The sequence below is a fragment of the Gymnodraco acuticeps genome, unplaced genomic scaffold (assembly GCF_902827175.1).
Source record: "Gymnodraco acuticeps unplaced genomic scaffold, fGymAcu1.1, whole genome shotgun sequence".
Classification (NCBI taxonomy): Eukaryota; Metazoa; Chordata; class Actinopteri; order Perciformes; family Bathydraconidae; genus Gymnodraco; species Gymnodraco acuticeps.
In genome coordinates, this window is record NW_022989854.1 from 155,001 (window position 1) to 176,015 (window position 21,015).

At 45.6% G+C, this 21,015-nt stretch overlaps 1 protein-coding gene across 3 annotated transcripts in view; it reads right to left on the reverse strand.

The window, feature by feature from the left end:
• The window catches only part of myo7aa (myosin VIIAa), a 137,110-nt gene that overhangs the window by 56,074 nt on the left and 60,021 nt on the right, over nt 1–21,015 (reverse strand). For all 3 annotated transcript variants that reach the window (XR_004571470.1, XM_034239718.1, XM_034239710.1), the window contains exons 5-14: nt 13,158–13,175; nt 6,694–6,878; nt 6,300–6,421; nt 6,004–6,146; nt 5,095–5,208; nt 4,193–4,261; nt 3,949–4,033; nt 3,588–3,664; nt 2,981–3,100; nt 2,464–2,606 (exon numbers count right to left, since the gene is read on the reverse strand). Coding sequence is in view for 2 of the 3 variants with exons in the window: in XM_034239718.1 (XP_034095609.1) it covers nt 2,464–2,606; nt 2,981–3,100; nt 3,588–3,664; nt 3,949–4,033; nt 4,193–4,261; nt 5,095–5,208; nt 6,004–6,146; nt 6,300–6,421; nt 6,694–6,878; nt 13,158–13,175 (1,076 nt within the window). In the remaining variant the exon portion in view is untranslated. The remainder of the gene's footprint in view (nt 1–2,463; nt 2,607–2,980; nt 3,101–3,587; nt 3,665–3,948; nt 4,034–4,192; nt 4,262–5,094; nt 5,209–6,003; nt 6,147–6,299; nt 6,422–6,693; nt 6,879–13,157; nt 13,176–21,015) is intronic.

Sequence of the window (21,015 nt, forward strand, 5' to 3'; positions counted from 1 at the left end):
CAAATTCTAGCTCACCCGAGCTGGTTTCTCCAAAATGACCTACCCCACCTTTAAGTTATGTTGATGTATGGCTGATGAGATCTACTGGAGGGGAAGGTAATACTCATCAATGTAGTGTGTGCGTGTCAGAGTTCCCGTTAGCCGGTAATTACCGGACTACGACCGGTAAAATATGCTGAAGGCCGGCAAATCTAAATCTCTCCGCTCAAAGTGTCCGGTCAAATATAATTTCCCCTTAGCGCAATACCGCATCAGTTGCGCAACTTGCGCCACTTATGTGACAGACAAGAATAGTCAATTCTAATCTCTAACACTTAATGTGGAGAAAGAGATGTCCTGTATGGGTTGATTGTGCGTTGATCTGTTGGTAATGCCTCGGGGTTCCGGTGGGCATGTAAACAAATGTATAATGCTGCGCTATACTTTGCGGCCTCACCCAGTTGCATAGCGACACTTATTGTTTAGGTGTCTTTTAATAAGCAGGTAGTCATATCATTAGCTAGAACTAGCTGGATCTGATCGATATGGACATAAACGCGAGTGAAGTCTAATCTGACGGGAGAGAGAGATCAGCTGCTGCTGACGAGACGACACGCAGCTCTGCATGATCACCTGCAGCGGTGAGCGGAACAAAAGCAGGGCCGCCTTAATGCACGGGCTGACCTGGGCTGAAGCCCAGGGGCCTATCATGAGCCAATTAAAAAAAATGTTTTTTAAAAATTCAAATATATATATTTTAACTAAACAAAGTCTTGGCTTTCAGAATATGAAACTTTTATTTCCAAAACCACACGATAAATACATTTTTGAAGCTCTGCTGTTCCACAGCGCAGCCCCCCTCCCTCCGACTGACATTATGAATGTAAGGCGTATAGTAATCATAGATAACACGGCAGGGTCCGTTACAGTTTGTTTTCATCTGATTTAAAATAAACAAAGTCTTGGTTTTCAGAATATTAAACTTGTTTCGGCAAATTCAGATGATAAATACAACTTTGAAGCTTCGGCATAATTACAAGCGGAGAACGGAGTAACTTGACGTCACAGCAAGCATAACAACAGCCGTGTTTCTCGTGAGTGTTTTCCCCGGGAAACAAACACAATACACACAAACGCAAAATTACACACACACACACACACATGTATACACACACACACTCGCAAGCTTCCCCCAGACCAGTAATCCAAACAAAAATATCTTCCCTCCATACTATTTTGATCATTTGCTCCGCTAATCAATCAGATCGATGGATTCCAGAGATGACTCCGTAACAGTCAGTGGGCACCACTTAACAGCCAATCAGAATGAGAATATGCTTCACATGTGACTTATTCAAATTGTGAGTGATTGAGTGACAGATGAAGGTTGTTTAGGAGAAAATGTCAGAGAAGAAAAAGTTTGAGAGTGGCGCTCGGGAAAGGAAATTGTTGAGGGAAAAGGAGTTTCGAGACAAGCAGCTATTACAAAACATGCCGAAGCCTACAGGTTATTTTAAACCTGTAGGCCAGGATGAGGAGGAAGGAGGACAGATGAGTTCTGTACCGAGCGCCAGCGGTGCCGGTCGCGGGGCCTCGGAGCCAAATAGGCCGTCTGGTTCTGATAGCGATGGAGTAGCGGGAGAGGAAAAACAAACAGGAGGGACATTATCTGTTGGAGGAGATGAGAGGACGACGAGGACTTGCTACGTGGAGGGGAGTCAACGGCAACCGGACAGATACATGAGGGAGGCCCGATACGTCACTCATCTGGAGGAGAGGACCAGGCGCGCGTAGAGCAGAGTGGAGAAGTGCGATCACAGAGCCTGCCGAGGCTATAAATGACTTTGATTTGTCAGCCCCAGGGCCTGATGGCAGGTTAAGGCGGGCTTGAACAAAACACACACTTCAGGTTAGAATATCACACGTAGCTATTTTAATGACCTCTCAAACTACCTAAACTAGTTATAGATATGTTTAGTTTTACTGTCGGGTCACTCATTACTGGATCTGCGAGCTGCATGATACTGACGGGCTGTCAGGAGAGGGAGAGAGCGCTCCGTTTATTATTCCTGTGTTATTGTAAGTTACTGTTCACTTTTGAATAATGTAGTTAATCTACTATAATTAGTTTGTTTAATATCGAATCATACCAATTAGTTTTAAAGCTCAATAAATAACAAAGAAGACCTTTGACCGGCACTTTTCAAATTTTGTCCGGAAGATTTAAACTTTAACGCACATGTTGACCGGCGAAAAAATATTCTAACGGGAACTCTGGTGTGTGTGTGTGTGTGTGTGTGTGTGTGTGTGTGTGTGTGTGTGTGTGTGTGTGTGTGTGGTGTGTGTGTGTGTGTGTGTGTGGTGTGTGTGTGTGTGTGTGTGTGTGTGTGTGTGTGTGTGTGTGTGTGTGTGTGTGTGTGTGTGTGTGTGTGTGTGTGTGTGTGTGTGTGTGTGTGTGTGTGTGTGTGTTTTGTGTGTGTGTACCTGTTCACAGTGAAGTTCTCAAAGCCAAAGATGTCCAGCAGTCCGATGGAGCGTCTCAGAGCTTTGGGCTGTGAGGATGTTGGCTTGTAAATGGCTGCATTGATCTTCTCCACGATCCACACAAACAAACGACCGTAGATTCCCTGCACACACACACACACACACACACACACACACACACACACACACACACACACACACACACACACACACACACACACACACACACGACATCATTGAACACTTTAAAGGTCCCTTGCAGGGTCTCAGACTTCTATAGGGCTAAATGCCAGTTTTTGTTTGTCTTGTTCTGTTTGCAGTTGACAAGAATCACATGACTGCACAGGATCTATATAACCCACTCAGAAAGATATCAATACTCCAGCAATAACAAAGAATATTGCTTGATAATAAACAAACTGTAGTTATTGGCTCATATGTAGGCCTCATATGTAGGCCCTTGAATGACTACTATAAGAAATATGAATGAAAGGCGTCTTTATTAATCTGGTTTCACCTTAACGAAGGCGTCCCGTACGTCCAGAGCCTGCTCCATGCTGAGGGGGGTGGACACCGTCTCCCCTCTGGTGATCAGAGTTCTGCTGGTCAGACAGTTCATCAGGTCCTTACCATCCACCTGACACACACACACACACACACACACACACACACACACACACACACACACACACACACACACACACACACACACACACACACACACACACACACACACACACACACACACACACACACAGGAGAGGGAAAGAGGGAGGTATAATTACATCCACTTTGTTATAGATTTGATGAAATACCTGACCTGAAGCCCCCTCCGTTATGGTATTGGTATTAATGGGGACGAATCCCGATGGGCCGGTACTGGACGTCCCGCACAAACATACGTGGACGTACTCAAGAACGACGCAGGAGCACAAATTACCAATGAACTGGCCAGATGTATGGAGAACCGGGATGACTGGAAGCGACGATGGAGGGCTCGTCTGAGGACGACCTAGAGAGAAGTGGGCCGGTCGGACGATGTTGTCCGGTCGGATAAGTCTAGCACTAGCACCCCCCCCTCCCAGTCCACCCCTGCCTGAAAGTGTGTGTGTGTGTGTGTATACCTCCAGTAGAGTAGCAGTAGTGGTCAGGTGAGGGCTGCGGACCACCTCACAGGCATCCAGGTTATCATAGGTACGAGCTGCAGAGTATATATATAACAATTCATTATGAATGAACACATTGAGTGAGAAACATGTTTTTAATAATAATGGTAGTATAACACAATCAAGGAATGCTTTAAAAAAAAATGGTTTCCTTATCAGTTATCCAACCTTTCTGATAGATAGCTGTTGTGTTTGTATCTTGACTAGTACGATTACTGTACTTTACTTTAAGTATTTTATTTTGGGACTTAAAAAGGGATTTAAAAAAAAGAAGAAAGATATATAAGCAAGCAACACCAAACTCATATTTATGTTTTACCTTCATATCTGAGGTTTCCCATGTGCAGAATAGTAGCCAGCAGTTTATAAATCTCCCAGTTTTCTTTGTCAGTGAACATTAGTACCTGCAGAACAGAACAAAGTCAATCCTGTCCTAAAATGCACCTTCAAGTTTCTTTAAAGTACGAGAATTCACTCTCATCAAATGAAGAATTCTAGTAGCTACTACTGACAAAGTGAGCCACACTTGGATCTGCTCCATAGAGAGCGAGTGGTTCCAGTACCTTCATGGCAGAGCGGATGTTGGAGTACTCCTTCAAGTCGTCTCGGCCGTCACACACTGTACATTTACCCTGAAACAGACAGAGGGGCACATATTAAACATCAGCAATTTGGCAGACTTTTAGGAAAATGTTCCCCTTTTTATTTCAGCCTTTGCTGTTTGACTGTAAAGGACAAAACAAAAGCGGTGTTTTCTAATGGTTTATATCCCTAAACCCTTTCTGATTCAAACTCAAAATATTGTTTGTGGAAGTATCTCATCTTCCTGTGTACCCTGTGAAAGTTGTTTCATCTACTGTTCCATATAATCACAAATGCTCATGGTCATCTACTGCACAGTCAAAATATGGAATCTGTTTCCTAAGTCGTAACCATCAATGTTCCTGACAGTTCTGTACTACACATTGAACATCTAAATGTTATTTGGTATGAACAAATGATACAAAGTAAATCAATACAGACAATAGGTCACTTTGTTTCACTTTATAAAAATACGTTTAGGTATCCAATTCTAAACGGCAGGATTCTACTTAAAAAGGCTGCAGGGATAAATATATGTAGAAAAGGATTCTGGGGATTATATTAAGGATACCAATTGTGTTGATGCTCATTTCTGTGATGGAAACATGAGAGGAGCTAAACTGGAACAGATCTGACTTCAACAGCTGATGTTTTACATGAATGTGTGTTATAGCTGGTGGGAGTAACTCAACTCTTTATAATATCTGACTTTTCAAGAATAACGTTTATTTTTAGTTTATTACTGTGCACTGACTTAGCGACAGGATGTTGGGACAGTTTCCTGTTGTGACCGTTTACTAACTAAAAATCTCAAATCTTAACTCCTGCAATATATGACAATGGCTAATGTCTGACGGCTGACATGATGCAGAGTGAGCCCCACCATGGTCAGGTAGGTGTAGTCGCTGGCTCTGCTCAGCCCCAGTTTCTTCTTCTCCTCTGGAGTCATGCCCTTCAGCATGCAGTAGAAGACGTGGTAGTTCCTCTCATCGTGGGCCTGCAGAGAGAGAACACAGAACGTTTACTCAAACATGAGATTCACATTCACAGCAGCACACAGAAAACAGATAAATAACTATTCGAAGGAGAAAATAAACTAAGAAATTAAAGTATAGAGATTTATAAAGCAATATACATTATGTAGAATAAAGTACCTTAGACTATAAGCCATACGTCATGTGGTGTAGCAGCAGTATTTAGGTACAGGTATGACTAGTACATTATAATATATTAAAGTATAAACTATGTTTATGTCAGTCAGAGCTGGTTGATGTGGCCAGGGAAAGGAAAGTTTGGGGCTCTCTGCTGGAACTGCTACCCCCGCGACCCGACCACGGATAAGCGGGAGAAGATGGATGGATGGATGTTTATGTGCAATATATGGCATGTACACATACTTAAAGCGAATTATACATTGCTATAAAACACAACAAAAAATGTCATTAAATACAAAAATCTCAATGTTGCAGTGATTTGGTATTTGGTTTGAAAAAAAATTAAACAATATAATAAAGTAGCTATATTAAAATAATGTTATGTTACTTTGGACCTTTGCAGCACATTGTTAATGATTCAGAAATATATATTTGACTGTTGTTTTTGTTTATTAGTGACTAGATGGCCTAGACATCGTCCCTCCAGCGACTAACCTGGCAACTTTAAAAAGGTGTTGGTTTTGTCTGAATGTTTTGGTTATGTAAATATCAGACAGGATATTGAATGATAATTTTTCATTCACAGTTAGTCGCTGAGGGAAGGCTGCAGAGTTTGAACACGTGTCATCACTCGGTACCTGTCTGCACACTCTGGATTTCTCCAGCAGGTACTGCTCTATCTTGGCTCCCTCTATGGCTCCTCTCTTGTTGAAATGGATGTCGATGTATTTCCCAAAACGAGACGAGTTGTCATTGCGGATTGTTTTGGCGTTGCCAAAGGCTGGAAGACAAACAGTAGAACAGCACAGTCATGTGGATGCATAATGAACCTGTGTGAATATTTTGTTTGTGTGTTTTCTGTGTGTGAACATATTAAGAACCACAACTTTCAGACAGAGTTGCGGTTCAGTGTCGTGTGTGTGTGTGTTCCCACCTTCTAGTATAGGGTTTGCCTCCAGCACCTGTTGCTCTATCCAGGAGTGTTGCCCACTGATGGCTGCCAGGAACTGCAGGATCAGTTTGGTGCTTTCTGTCTTCCCTGCTCCAGACTCACCACTAACACACACACACACACACACACACACACACACACACACACACACACACACACACACACACACACACACACACACACACACACCACACACACACACACACACACACACACACACACACACACACACACACACACACACACACACACACATTGAAATACTATTTTGGACATTGCCTTATAAATCATGAATTGAAAGTGAAAGCTTCAGTGGGATTTCCCAGATATCAGGTGTAAAACTCAGATGTTTGTCACAGAGGAGTGTAGTCTCCACCTGATGATGCAGCACTGGTCGCGGTTGTTCCTCTGCATGTTGAAATAACAGTTGTCAGCAATGGCAAAGATGTGAGGCGGCATTTCTCCGATCTTCTTGTTGGTGTAGAGGCGGATCTGGTCGGCTGTGTAGATGGGCAGCAGCTGGTAGGGGTTCACAGCCACCAGGATGGAGCCGGTGTACGTCTGCCCAGAGACAGGGAGGGGGACTCATTTATGGCTTTAAGGGAGAAGCTCACCCTCAAAATGAACATGTATATATAAACTACTTTGAACTTGTACTAGGATGCAAATTACCTACAGCCCACTGATACCAATGCATATTTGTATTGTCCTTTTGAATTCATAACATAACAAATCAATAAAACAAATGTTTTTTGAACATTTGAAGTAATAAACATCAAACTCGTTTCAGCTGATCCCTGGAGGGCCCTCTTGTCAGCACTCTTCTTACAGCATGTGGATTTGTACTTGAAATGAAAATCAAATCAAGTCTGTAATCAAATGTATTAAACACGTCAGATCTTCAGCAGCACGTAGAGAGGCTGGAGGAGGTGATGCAGGGTTCTTCGCTCAGAGGGTGAAGGCTGACAATGAGAACGTATCAGTCCTCGCTACGAGGGAACAGACGGTTATGTTGGAAACACCCAACATGCACCTTGGCTGCAGCGCTGGGAGAATTAGTGCCATAAAACATGACACCTGCAACACTTCAATGATTAAGAGACGTATCTATTTATCCTTCCCAGCACAATTCATTTCATTGATTTCAGTCATGACATATTGCAATTTTTACAGAATTGACCATCTTTCATTTGTAAGCAATCTTTCAATCAATTCTTTCAGATAAACTATTGTTTGATTACTTGAACTCAGAATAGACACATCCATATTCTGTTTGTTGTCACATCTATCTTTTTTGTGTTTCATGGAATCATTCATACACACAGTGTTATTTGTTGTTCTATTTCGTCCCTACTGACTGCCAGAGGCGGTGCTTTAGCACTGGATGTGTCCATCGCGCGCATGCGCAGCTCGAGTACCAATACCAACAAAGTCACCTGTGACCCACGTGACACCGGCTATATCAGCCGGTGTCGTCAGTGGATCTGTTCCTTTCATCTTCTCGCTGCGCGAGAGTACCTTGGCTACATTTTTTGTAGCCTACAGCGTTCGTTCGGTTGGAATATTTGTTAAGGATTCTCTGCAAACAGCTGGCTGCGTGCAGCTTCGCGACTCATCCAGTCGGGGCCGCGGGTTTACCCGTCCTCTAGGAGCTGTGGCTGGCTGCGCAGAGACTTCGTTCGGACAGGTTGGTGTCGGCTTGGTTGGTGATGGCAGTGTTTTCGCTCCCTCTCCCAGCCTAGTTGTCCCATTACTGTCTGTTTTGTTTTTGGGCTTCAACTTTTATGGTGACGGAGGTGTTTCCGCTCCCTCTCCCAGGAGTTGCCCTTGCTGTGCTTTTGTACTTATTCTGCGAACTTCATTAGCATTGAGCTAGTTAGCAGTAGCGCTGCAGCCACTCGGCTGACGCCGTGTTAAGCACCGGAGTTTCCCGTGCTGTTTTTTCTTTAGAAGCCAGTTTCCGGTCTTAGCTTGTGTAAAGCTTCTTGATTTGGGGTGTAGCTACATCCCCTTTGTTTGTTCGGCGAGTAGCAGCACCGCTCTACTCTTCCCGTTCAGCAGGTTGGCATTCGTCTTTAATTTAACCAGTGAAGGTAGTGCTCTCGCCCCCGCTCCTGGTAGACGCCAAACTACCTTGTGTATTCCTTTAAGCAGGTAGCTGGTGAAGGTTGTGCTCTCGCACCCGCTCCCGGTTACGCTGCATCTGGCATTCGTGTTTAATTTAACCAGTGAAGGTAGTGCTCTCGCCCCCGCTCCTGGTAGACGCTAAACTACCTTGTTTATTCCTTTAAGCAGGTAGCTGGTGAAGGTTGTGCTCTCGCACCCGCTCCCGGTTACGCTGCATCTGGCATTCGTGTTTAATTTAACCAGTGAAGGCAGTGTTCTCGCCCCCGCTCCTGGTAGACGCTAAACTACCTTGTTTATTCCTTTAAGCAGGTAGCTGGTGAAGGCTGTGCTCTCGCACCCGCTCCCGGTTACGCTGCATCTGGCACTCGTGTTTAATTTAACCAGTGAAGGCAGTGTTCTCGCCCCCGCTCCTGGTAGACGCTAAACTGCCTCGTTTATTCCGTTGAGCAGGTAGCTGGTGAAGGCTGTGTTCTCGCCCCCGCTCCTGGTAGACGCTAAACTGCCTCGTTTATTCCGTTGAGCAGGTAGCTGGTGAAGGCTGTGTTCCCGCACCCGCTCCCGGTTACCCTGCATCTGGCATTTGTCTTAAATTAACCAGTGAAGGCAGTGTTCTCGCCCCCGCTCCTGGTAGACGCTAAATTGCCCGGTTCCCGTTAAGCAGGTAGCTGGTGAAGGCTGTGTTCCCGCACCCGCTCCCGGTTACGCTGCATCTGGCACTCTGCCAGGGGAGCTGTTTGGGTCAGCTGCCCTGGAGGCGCTGGAGCGCGCTGCCCAAGCTAGGCAGACCAGGCAGCAGCTCTCGGGTCTTCGCAGACCCGTGGCCACTCCCAGCAGGCCATGGGGCCGCTCTAGCAGCCGCACTCAGCCACCGGCTTACAGGGGTGGTCTGCAGAGGTCCCAGCGGCCCACTCAACCGGCCGATGGCTTTCGTGCCCCAGGTCGCCTGGCTTCCAGGCGGACTCGTGCTTCAGAGCCTTACCGGCGCCCCCCAGGGGGCCCCAGGGGCCGGGGGGCTAGGCCCTGAAGTCCCGAGGCCGGTCGTCTGCTGTTTTTCCCAGCAGCAGCTCAGCTACTGGGCTGCCTGTACTTCCGACCCTTGGGTGATTTCCACCCTAACCCAGGGCTACGAATTGCAGTTCCGACGCCGGCCCCTAGCCTTCGGCCGGGTCAGTATGACAGTTGTCAACGACCCGGCGAAGGCCTTAGCTCTGGCCCAAGAGTTGTCCGTCCTCTTGGCCAAGGGCGCAATCGAGCCAGTGGACCCCCTGCTTCAGGGCGGGGGGTTCTACTCGGCGTACTTTCTTGTGAGCAAGAAAGTTGGCGGATTCCGTCCAGTTCTGGACCTCAGAGGAATCAACAGATTCTTGAGGGTACTGCCCTTCCATATGCTAACCACAGCAGACACCCTTCGTGTTGTCACACAGGGGGAGTGGTTCACAACCGTGGACTTGAAGGACGCCTACTTCCACGTGCCAATTGCATCCCATCACCGGAAGTTCTTGAGGTTCGCCTTTCAGGGCCGACATTATCAGTTCCGGGTGCTTCCCTTTGGTCTCTCCCTCTCTCCAAGGGTGTTCACCAGGGTTGTAGCGGCAGCGCTCGCTCCCCTGCAGGCACAGGGCATGAAGGTCCTGCCATATCTGGACGACTGGCTGGTTTGCACGCCGTCCCGGGCCCAAGTGGCCCAGGATACGGCGCGCCTCTCATCCCATGTAGCCCGGTTGGGCCTAACAGTGAACGCCGGGAAGAGTTGCCTGGACCCTTCCCAACAGGTCACTTACCTGGGGATGGTCCTAGACTCGGTCGCCATGAGGGCCTACTTGACACCTCGTCGTGTGGACGACATTTCCCACCATCTTCGCATCTTCAGACTGGGCAAGAGGGTGCCTTACATCCAGTTCCTCCGGCTCTTAGGCAGACTGACAGCTGCCTCAGCCGTTGTGCCCTTGGGCATGCTATCACTGCGCCCCATGCAGATGTGGCTCAACAACTTTCGCTTGGACGCCAAGCGGCACAGGCACAAGAGAGTCAGGGTGTCTCAGCGGTGCCTCCCACTCTCTGTCCCGCTGGAGGGACAGGGCCTATCTTCTGATGGGTGTGCCTATGGGCGCCATCCCATCCCGCCGGGAGACGGTCACTGTGGATGCATGTCTCTCGGGGTGGGGTGCGGTGTGGCAGGCCAGGACTGTGCAGGGGCAGTGGCATGCCCAGGAAGGTGCACACCATATCAATGTGCTGGAGCTGCGGGCTGTGTTGCTCGCACTCATGCACTTTTTACCCCAACTGGCGGGCAGGCATGTGCTCATTCGTTCGGACAACATGTCCGCCGTTGCCCAAATCAACCACCAGGGGGGCACCAGGGCCACACAGCTGCTCCGTGTTTCACAGAGCCTCTTGCCTTGGGCGCTCCCCCGCCTCGCCAGTCTGCAGGCAGTCTTTCTGCCAGGAGACCTGAATCAGGTCGCAGATTTCCTCTCACGGCGCAAGCCTCCACCGGGGGAGTGGAGGCTTCACCCAGAGGTGGTGGAGACAATTTGGAGCCTTTTCGGCAGGGCCGAGGTGGACCTCTTTGCCTCAGAAGAGTCGAGGCACTGCCCCCTCTGGTTCTCCTGGACGGAGGTGACCAGCCCGTTGGGTCAGGATGCCCTGGCGCACGACTGGCCGGACACTCTCCTGTATGCCTTCCCGCCGCTGCCTCTGATACTGCAGACGCTTCAGAGGGTCCTTACTCAGGGGCACAGGCTCCTTCTGGTCACCCCCCGCTGGCCGGGGAGAGTCTGGTTCCCACTGCTGCGCAGTCTCTGCTGCAGCCCACCTTGGCGTCTCCCCGACAGGAAGGACCTTCTGTCACAGCTCAAGGGTCAGATCTGGCGTCCCGACTCTCACCGCCTTCAGCTCTGGGTTTGGCCTCTGCAGGGCCCAACCCACTGTTGAGCGGCGTCACGGCATCAGTCAGGGAAACTATCCTGAATGCCAGAGCTCCATCCACTCGGGCACAGTATGAGTGCAAATGGAAGCTCTTCTCCCACTGGTGTGTGAGTAAGGCTGAGAATCCGGGGCATTGCTCCGTGGCCACCATTTTGGAGTTCCTGCAGTCCCTTCTGGAGAGTGGACGTTCTCACTCCACTTTGAAGGTGTATGGCTGCGATCTCTGCCCGACATGTCGGAGTCGATGGCGCCACAGTGGGGCGCCACAGGTTGGTGTCCCTCTTTCTAAGAGGGGCTCTACGGCAGCGTCCCCCTAGCACCCCAAGGACCCCGGCTTGGGACCTGCCCCTAGTGCTGAATGCCCTATCATCTCCGCCCTTCGAGCCCCTGGCCCAGGTCGGGCTTAAGTGGCTGTCCCTGAAGGCAGCATTTCTGCTTGCCGTAACCTCAGGGAAGCGAGTAGGAGAGCTTCATGCCCTCTCCGTAAGCAGTACATGCCTGAGGTGGAACTCCGATGACTCGGGCGTTACCCTCTGGCCGAATGTGGCGTTCCTGCCCAAGGTGCTTCCACTAGCCCACTCCAATCGGCCTATCCAGCTGGCACGCTTTAACATTCCACAGGAGAGCGGCACACCTGAGTTGCTGTGCCCTGTGCGTGCCCTGAGGGCGTATATTGATGCTACAGCCGGTATACGGCAGTCAGAGCAGCTCTTCGTTTGCCATGGCGGCACTAAGAAGGGTCGTGCTCTCTCTAAGCAACGGCTGTCCCACTGGGTGGTTGATACCATCACACATGCCTATGGGACCAGTGGCCGCCCCCTGCCATCAGGGGTGAGATGCCACTCTACAAGAAGCATCTCAACATCGTGGGCTGCCCTAAGAGGGGTGCCCCTGGAGACCATCTGTACCGCGGCATCATGGGCGTCTTCTGGCACATTCTCCAGGTTCTACCGAGTCAATGTCGCCACTCCTCACCCTCTGGGTGTGGTCCTGTTGCCAAGCTCCGCTGCTTCCAGCTAGGTGAGTAAGTGCTTGGATTCTTCATGACATGGTTGGTATAGGTCATCCAGTGCTAAAGCACCGCCTCTGGCGGTCAGTAGGGACGAAATAGAACGATGGTTACGGCTGTAACTACGGTTCTATGAGTCCCAGATGACCGCCAGAGTATCCTGTCACTCAGAATTCTTGTGTGCTCGCGAGAAGATTCTGGGAACAGATCCACTGACGACACCGGCTGATATAGCCGGTGTCACGTGGGTCACAGGTGACTTTGTTGGTATTGGTACTCGAGCTGCGCATGCGCGCGATGGACACATCCAGTGCTAAAGCACCGCCTCTGGCGGTCATCCGGGACTCATAGAACCGTAGTTACAGCCGTAACTATCGTTATCATGGTTGTAATCAGCTTGTATTGCTAACAATGGCTAACAAAGCTAACACTTCAGGTGTGACAGTATTCCCAGTTTAAATTATCACATAATTAAAGGATTTCATTTGCTCTATTCGATAATGGGATTGACTAAATGATATCCGCTGACTTTCTTTGCAAAATGTACTGTAAGCATTTGTCACACTATAAAATGAATCCAATAATTCATTTTCAATTGAAGCCAGAGACAGATGACTGATAACATGAAACATTCAAAGCGTGCACCATACATGCGGTGTACAGACACAGCTCAATAGGGAATACTGTGTGTTGCATGTGCATCAAATAGCCTTATTATTAGTAGTGCTTTATTTTCTGCAGTCTCTCTCATGCTTGACGTGCAGGAGCGGACTTACCCTGCCACCACAGTTAGTCTTCAGAGGAAACAGGAAAAGGTAGGAGAGAAGAAAATGGGCGAGAGAAAGAATAGGAAGCAAGAAGATGAGAGCGGAAAAACAGCAGATGGGTGAGGCTGGACTTGTGACGGGGGGAGCTGATAAAGCTCGAGGAGACCTTTGGGTGTAAAAATACTGCAGTAGCCTAGTGTTGGTGTGAATGGATTCAGGTAAGATATTGTCATTTATACTTTAAAGGTATAACCTTCAGAAACACGAACCTACTGATATCCTTTCTCAGTATAATATATGACTTCGTATTACACATATAATAGGCTAGGCCTATACTGTTATGATGAAAATAATTGATAAGACATATATCAATTTACAGTTTGAAACCTTCAATTTGTATTTCGAATGCTTGTTATCATCCTCGTTTTTGATCAAATCTGAAAAGAACTGCTGAAAAACAGGCCTGCAGCAGCAATATTTTATACTATACTAGTAATAGTACTGCAGTAACACTCAGATGAGCCTCCCTGTGTATCTGATCAGCATGTTATACCCAGCTAGCGGGGAACGTTCTTACAACTTTGGCTAACATTACCTACAGGTTCTAATAATGTTTTAAAGAAACGTTTTAATCTGATGTTCAAAGAACCTTTTTAGGATGTTTATTATTTCAAATAATGTTCCTATAAGGTTTAAGGTTAACTAAGACATAACGTTTTAACTGCAACATTCAGAGGATGTTTTGAGGATGTTATTAAGGCCTGAGATGACAGAAGGTGTTTTATAAAATGTTCCTTTAATGTGATAATTATGTTAACAAAGGTGGAACGTTTTGCCTGCAACATTCTAAGGATGTGTTGTGGACGTTGTTGGGGTAACACATTAAAGATGTTCTTTATAAAACGTTCCCTCAATGTTACATGATAACAAATGAAGAACAATCTCCAAGCAACATTCTGAAAATGTTTTCAGGATGTTATTCTTTTTTTATAAAACGTTCCTGTGATGGCAAATTAACATGGTCATGGTCAACGTCAGATTTATTTCTAGAGCGCTTTTTAAAAAAAAACGTGTTGCTTTTGTTTGAAAAGGGTGTTTAAAAAAAATCTAATGTCACCATATTTTCCTTTTGAATAAAACCAACAAGCACGTATTTCATGATAAGCTGTAAGCCGATATTGCATGTTTGCGCTGGCATGTGTGAGTTCCCAGCTAGACATTTTTGGTTCTCAAAAAATTCTGAGAATGTTACCATTCATTGTTCTAGGAATGTTTTCAGCGGGACGTTAGGTTCTTCTGCAAGGTAGGATAACCATCCATCCATCCATCTTCTCCCGCTTATCTGTGGTCGGGTCGCGGGGGTAGCAGTTCCAGCAGAGAGCCCCTCACTATTGCGGTAAGCGTGTTGTCACTTCCGGGCTATCCTGTGTGCTTGCTCTGCTGCTGATAGCTTATATTATTTTAAATTAAATCGATCGTTTTTACAATTCTTGATCACGGCAGCTACCTGACGTTATAATCACATGTTACTACAGCTTAAGCACTCACAACTCTCCTTCTCTTAGCGACTGTAACTCCACAGTTGCTTACACTTCTTTCGGTTTTGCTAACGGTAGCTACTTTAGCTTGATAGCTAACCATGGCTACTTCCCCACCCTCGGGTGCTATTTCCTGTTCTATCTGTCTTGTGTTTGGCTATTTCCCTACCTCCTCTACTGGTACCGATAGGCCTGCGTGTGTTAAATGTAGTACAGTTGCTAGGTTGGAGGCGGGAATCATAGCCATAGAAGCCCGGCTCCGCTTTTTAGAAAGTGACTCAGCTACATTAAAACCCATGATAGTCGGTATAGACCGGCAAGAAGTAGCTTGTACTTGCCGTCCCCCGGCAACTCCCGAGCAGCTAGGAGACTGGGTGACTGCTCAGAAGGGGCATAAAGCGAGACTCGCAGGTCCCCACCAACCCGTTCACGTATCTAACAGATATTCCCCACTCAGCAGACACCCGCTGAGAAGCCAACTCTGGTTATTGGTAGCTCGATTATGAGACACGTGAATTTAGAGACCGAAGCCTCCACAGTCACATGCATTCCGGGGGCCAGAGCGGGCGACGTTGAGGCGCATCTTAAACTGCTGGCTAAGAATAAACGTAAATACAGTAGGATTGTTATTCACGTCGGTGGTAATGATGTTCGTTTACGCCAATCAGAATGCACCAAACTTAATGTGGAGTCGGTGTGTAGTTATGCTAAAACAATGTCGGACACCGTAATCTTCTCTGGTCCCCTCCCCAATCTGATCAATGACGACATATAGCCGCATGTCATCATTTCAGCGCTGGATGTCTTGGTGGTGCCCAGCAAACAATGTGGGCTTCGTAAATAATTGGACAGCCTTCTGGGGAAGATCTGATTAAGAGAGATGGCATTCATCCTACTTTGGAAGGTGCAGATCTCATTTCAGCAAACATTTCAGGGCGTTGTGGACGTAATCCATGACAAAGTGGAGTTGAGACCAGGAGGCGGAGTCGCAGTTTTATATGTTTCTCTGCGCTCTCTCCAATAAAATACCCAATATTAACGGTGTGTGTGTCTGCCCAAGGACAATTTAAAGTAAAACCTAATAGAGGTGTCACACATAATAACTTAATAAAAGTAAATGTAACAACTACTACAGTGCAACAAAACAGGAAGATTAAATGTGGTCTCTTAAACATAAGATCTCTAGCATCTAAAGCAGGGATCTTCAACTAAAATTCAACGAGGTGACGTCCAGTTAGAGAAAATGTCCCCATGCAAAGGTCCGGAACATCAAAATGTCTAAGTTGCTTCATGAATTAGTGTGATATATATTGAAGTGACCTGTAGCTTTATCAACGTCTGCATGTAATCAACAACTGACTGCCAATCAAATAAAGAAAGTACAATTCAAAAACAACAATATTTATTGTCAATTAACATTGAACTCTACAGATATACAGTAAGTACTGTGGATATGTGTAATGTTCCTCTCGGGCTGCATTTACAAATAAAATAGAGACAATAAATAAAATAGCTTTTGAAAATATGTGCATCTTAAAAGTGCTTAATTTTAGATAAATAAAATAAAGTGTAGCAGCAGCTTGAGTTTCCCTTTTTCTTTGTTAACCGTTTCACATCATGACTTAACAGTTTCAGACGATTATAGAACAATATCAGTCTTTACACATCATAGCAATTGAACAGTTTCAAAGTTTCTCTTTCTTTCCCTCTTATATTGCAGTCTCTCACTCACAGTGCGAGAATTGAGCTGGAGCTTATCCTGCCAGGAGTTTGTAAATCTGGGTTGACATGGAGTCAGGGCCATTCTCATACACATGCAGGTGCTCATTGGTTACAGTGATGCAAACACAGGTATGGTGAAAAAAGAGAGAACTATTCCAAGCAGAAAAAAAACAGCGTAATATACCATCTGACAAAGGCCTGTGCTATAATGCTTCAATTAACTGCTATTCTTTATAATATACTCAGATCAATAGGAGACAGAGATGTTAAGTTATAAATCAAGGGTTTTTATTATTATTTACAGCAGGGGTGGAGAACCTTTTTCCTTTCAATTTTTACAACATCCTCCGAGGGTCGTACAAATGATTGAACTCAACTTTGCTTAAAAAAACTAAAATCACAGCCCATTCATTTGGCCTTTCTTTCATGCTGTGCAAAGAAAAAGCAACCTCTTAATCCAGATATCTCACCATGACTCACGTATGCATGCATGTGCACGGTGTGGCATGACCACCAAAACAGAAAGATATGGACACAAGATGTGTGCAAATTGTCAGAGAATATTTTAATCCGATCTCTTTGTGTTCATGAGGTTCTCAGCTTTTCTGAGAAACTGTTAATTTACAAACATATGCTGAACTAAGTCGCATATGCTCCTGCCTGTAACTTGAGGAGGACACAGGTCAAGAGGTCCTCTGCTTTCTGTGGGGGAGAAGTTTGGCACATTGTGAGTTTGGCACAACGGGTCTTTGTTCCAATGTCTGGTAATGATTAGGGGAAAGGCGGGCTTTTTAGATCCCTCCTTTAAAGATATATAGAGATGTTTCTACTCTTTGTCTTTAGAGTGTTGCTAGGTGGCTCACAAGGAAGTGTGATATACTTTGGGACCTCTCCGGCCGTATTCTACTCACAATAAATATCAGTGTTTGACTAAAGTCGCTCCAGTTTCCATCCTTTCTGCACAGAAGTTTCCATCACACAAATGTATTTAGTTTCCTATCCATGTGAACATGATTTAAGTGGGGGGGGGGACCTAACCTCCTCTAGGGGGGTCCGGGGGGATGCTCCCCCGGGAAGATTTTTTTTTAAATATTGAAGTTAAAAGCATCAATCTGGTGCACTTTGAGAGCAACATTAAGAGATCTATGGATACATCTCTCAACATCCATATGAAACAGAACTGTAAGCATATTTTTCTTTTCTTTATGGATATTTTACAAATCACTCCCCTTTTAAACTCTATTCTTGTTATTTTTAACAACTTTTTTGTTACTGTCATATAGTATTTTATAACTGTTTTTCATTTAGTCTCATTAATAACTATAATGATCATATCAAGGTGTGCCTTAACCTCACTGAGCTGAGGTTATTTGAGCCTCAGGAGAGAGCTCTCTTCCACCTGGTTGTAGAAAAGCTCTTTAAATTCGTTAGCATAGCTAGCTAACCAGATGCTAATAACAACAGATCGCCACTGTGCTTACAACTAAAGACACAGCCACGCAAACACTGCGGCATGTGTACGGCTCCTTATGGGTACTGCAATATTTGAAGGGCTGGAGCGGCGTTCCGGTGCTCTCTGTCAGCACTCCTTTCAGACGAGACATATACCACGTGAAGACACGTTACGCTCGTGTTGTGTTCAAGGAACCTGTCCTTGGCCAGGAAAAACAGGTACTCGCTTGTTTAATTATTTGTGCGGTCTAGATTTCTTCTTCTTTTTTGAAGTAAGAAGTTGTCCGTCCGTCAGTCTGACTGACTGACGGACGGACTCCCCCCCCCCCCCCCCCCCCCCCAAAATGAAAACTTTTCGGTTCTCCACGAATTACACAAGTCACCCAAATCAGCGTTAAAAAAGCGGGAGGCGCAGAAAAATCCCCTATTAATGTATTGATTATAGCTCCGGGTCCGTATAGGTCGGCGTCTAGGTCCGTATCCGGACCGCGGTCCGCCTGTTGCCGACCCCTGATCTAAAGCAATATTGATACATTATTTAATATCAGATTATAATGGTTGAGACATGAAGAATATGTCAGCATAAATTAAGCCACTCCACCCAGCCATATCAATACTCATATTGCTCGAGACACAGGCCGAGGAGGTGGAGTTGCAGCAATCTTTGACTCAAATGTACTTATCAATACTAAACCAAAATTAAATTATACCTCCTTTGAAAGCCTCGTTTTTAGTCTTACGCATCCGACCTGGAAAACTTTGCAGCCAATCTTATTTGTTACAGTGTACCGTGCACCAGGTCCTTATTCAGAATTCTTATCAGAATTCTCTGAGTTTTTATCAACTTTGGTACTTAAAACAGATAAAGTAATTATCGTAGGTCACTTTAATATTCATGTTGACGATGATAAAATTAGCCTTACTGTTGCATTTAACTCTATATTAGATTATATTGGATTCCGTCAGAGTGTAAATAAACCAACCCACTGTTATAATCACACTCTCGACCTTGTTCTGACTTATGGTATTGAAATTGAGCAACTATTAGTCGAACTGCATAATCCTGCTTTATCCGACAATTTTTTGGTAACTTTTGAAGTACTGTTACTAGACTACAACGCATTAGTCAAAAGCTCCTGCAGCAGAAACCTATCTATTAGTGTTATAGCCACATTTATTCCATCAATACTTAACTCGATGGCATGTCTGCATGTAGGGGAGGAAAATTATACAAAATGTATACCACCCCAAATTGATCATGTTGTTGATAGTGCTACAGATGCGCTGCGAATACAATTAGACTCTGTTGCTCCTATGAAAAAGAAGAAAATAAAACAACATAGACTAGCTCCATGGCATAATGCCGAAACCCGCAAAATAAAGCAAAAGTCGAGACAACTTGAAAGGATATGGCGTTCCACTAAACTTGAAGAATCTCGTTTAATTTGGCATATTACTCTCAATGAATATAAGAAAGCACTGCGTAAAGCGAGAGCAGCCTACTACTCTTCATTAATAGATGAGAATAAGAATAATGCAAGATTTCTTTTCAGCACTGTAGCCAGGCTGACAGAGAGCCACAGCTCGATTGAGCCTTCTATTCCCATAGCACTCAGTAGTAATGATTTTATGTGCTTTTTTAATGATAAAATTGTTACTCTTAGAAACAAAATCAATGACCTCTTGCCTTTGACCAGTATAGTGTTATCAACAGCTCCCGGAAATGTAAGCTCTAATATTACACTAGATAAACTAGAATGCTTTTCAGCCATAAACCTTGAACAATTAAATTCAATGATTCTTTCTTCTAAACCATCAACGTGCATGTTAGACCCAATTCCAACTAAGCTGTTGAAGGAAGTTTTTCCATTAATTAGCACTTCTTTATTACATATTATGAATATGTCTTTATTATCAGGCTATGTTCCACAATCATTTAAAGTTGCAGTAATAAAACCTCTTCTTAAAAAGCACAACCTCGATCCAGACGTTTTAGCCAATTATAGACCTATTTCTAATCTCCCATTCCTCTCAAAAATGGTTGAGAAAGCGGTCGCAAAGCAGTTGTGTGATTACTTAAAAAACAATGATTTATTTGAAGATTTTCAGTCTGGCTTTAGAACACATCATAGCACAGAGACAGCTCTGGTTAAAGTCACAAATGACCTTCTAATAGCCTCTGACAAGGGACTTGTCTCTATTCTTGTTTTGCTCGATCTCAGTGCTGCATTTGATACTATCGACCATGATATCCTATTGCAAAGACTAGAGCACTTATGGCGCATTTCCACTGCAGCGGGTAGCCCCGTTTAAGCGTCCTTAATCGTCCTCAAGCGGCCAGGCCAGTTTTTGGTGGCCTTTCCATATAGCGCAGCACCGGCTAGCGGGTACTTTTTCCCTCTTTTTCCGGCCCCATAAAATCTTGGTTCTATCAGGCCAGGGCCAGGGCTGAACTAGTGACGTCAACACTCTCGACTGCTGATTGGTCAGAGATAATCGTCACAAGATTGCGCGCATGATCATCCCTAGCGTCGCATATATATCTAGAAGCAAGCTTGCAGCATTTTTATACACAGCATTTTTGTAAACGGAGGAGCTACAAAAATGGCAACGTCGAAGAAAAGCACACCGTGGTCGACCGAGGGGGTGACGACGTTCCTACATCTCATTGGGGATGATAAAATCCAGCGGGAGCTCGACGGAACAACTCGAAATGTGAAGCCGATCGCCCCGCCTACACTGCGTTGCTACCCCAGGTCCTAAACTGTAATGGAAATGCGCCACGGCCTCGGACGGCCAGCGAGGCAGCCCGAGGCCTGAGCGAGGACGCTTAGGGACGCTTAAACGGGGCTACCCCGCTGCAGTGGAAATGTGACATAAGTTGGCATAAAGGGAACTGCTTTAGGCTGGTTTAGGTCCTATCTATCTGAACGCTCTCAGTTTGTACGTGTCAACGATGAATCTTCCATGCAAACCAAAGTTAGCCATGGAGTGCCACAGGGCTCAGTGCTTGGACCTATTTTGTTCACACTATATATGCTTCCGCTAGGCAATATTATAAGGAATCATTCTGTAAACTTCCACTGTTATGCGGATGATACTCAACTATATTTATCCATCAAGCCTGATGAAACCAATCACCTAAATAAAATTCA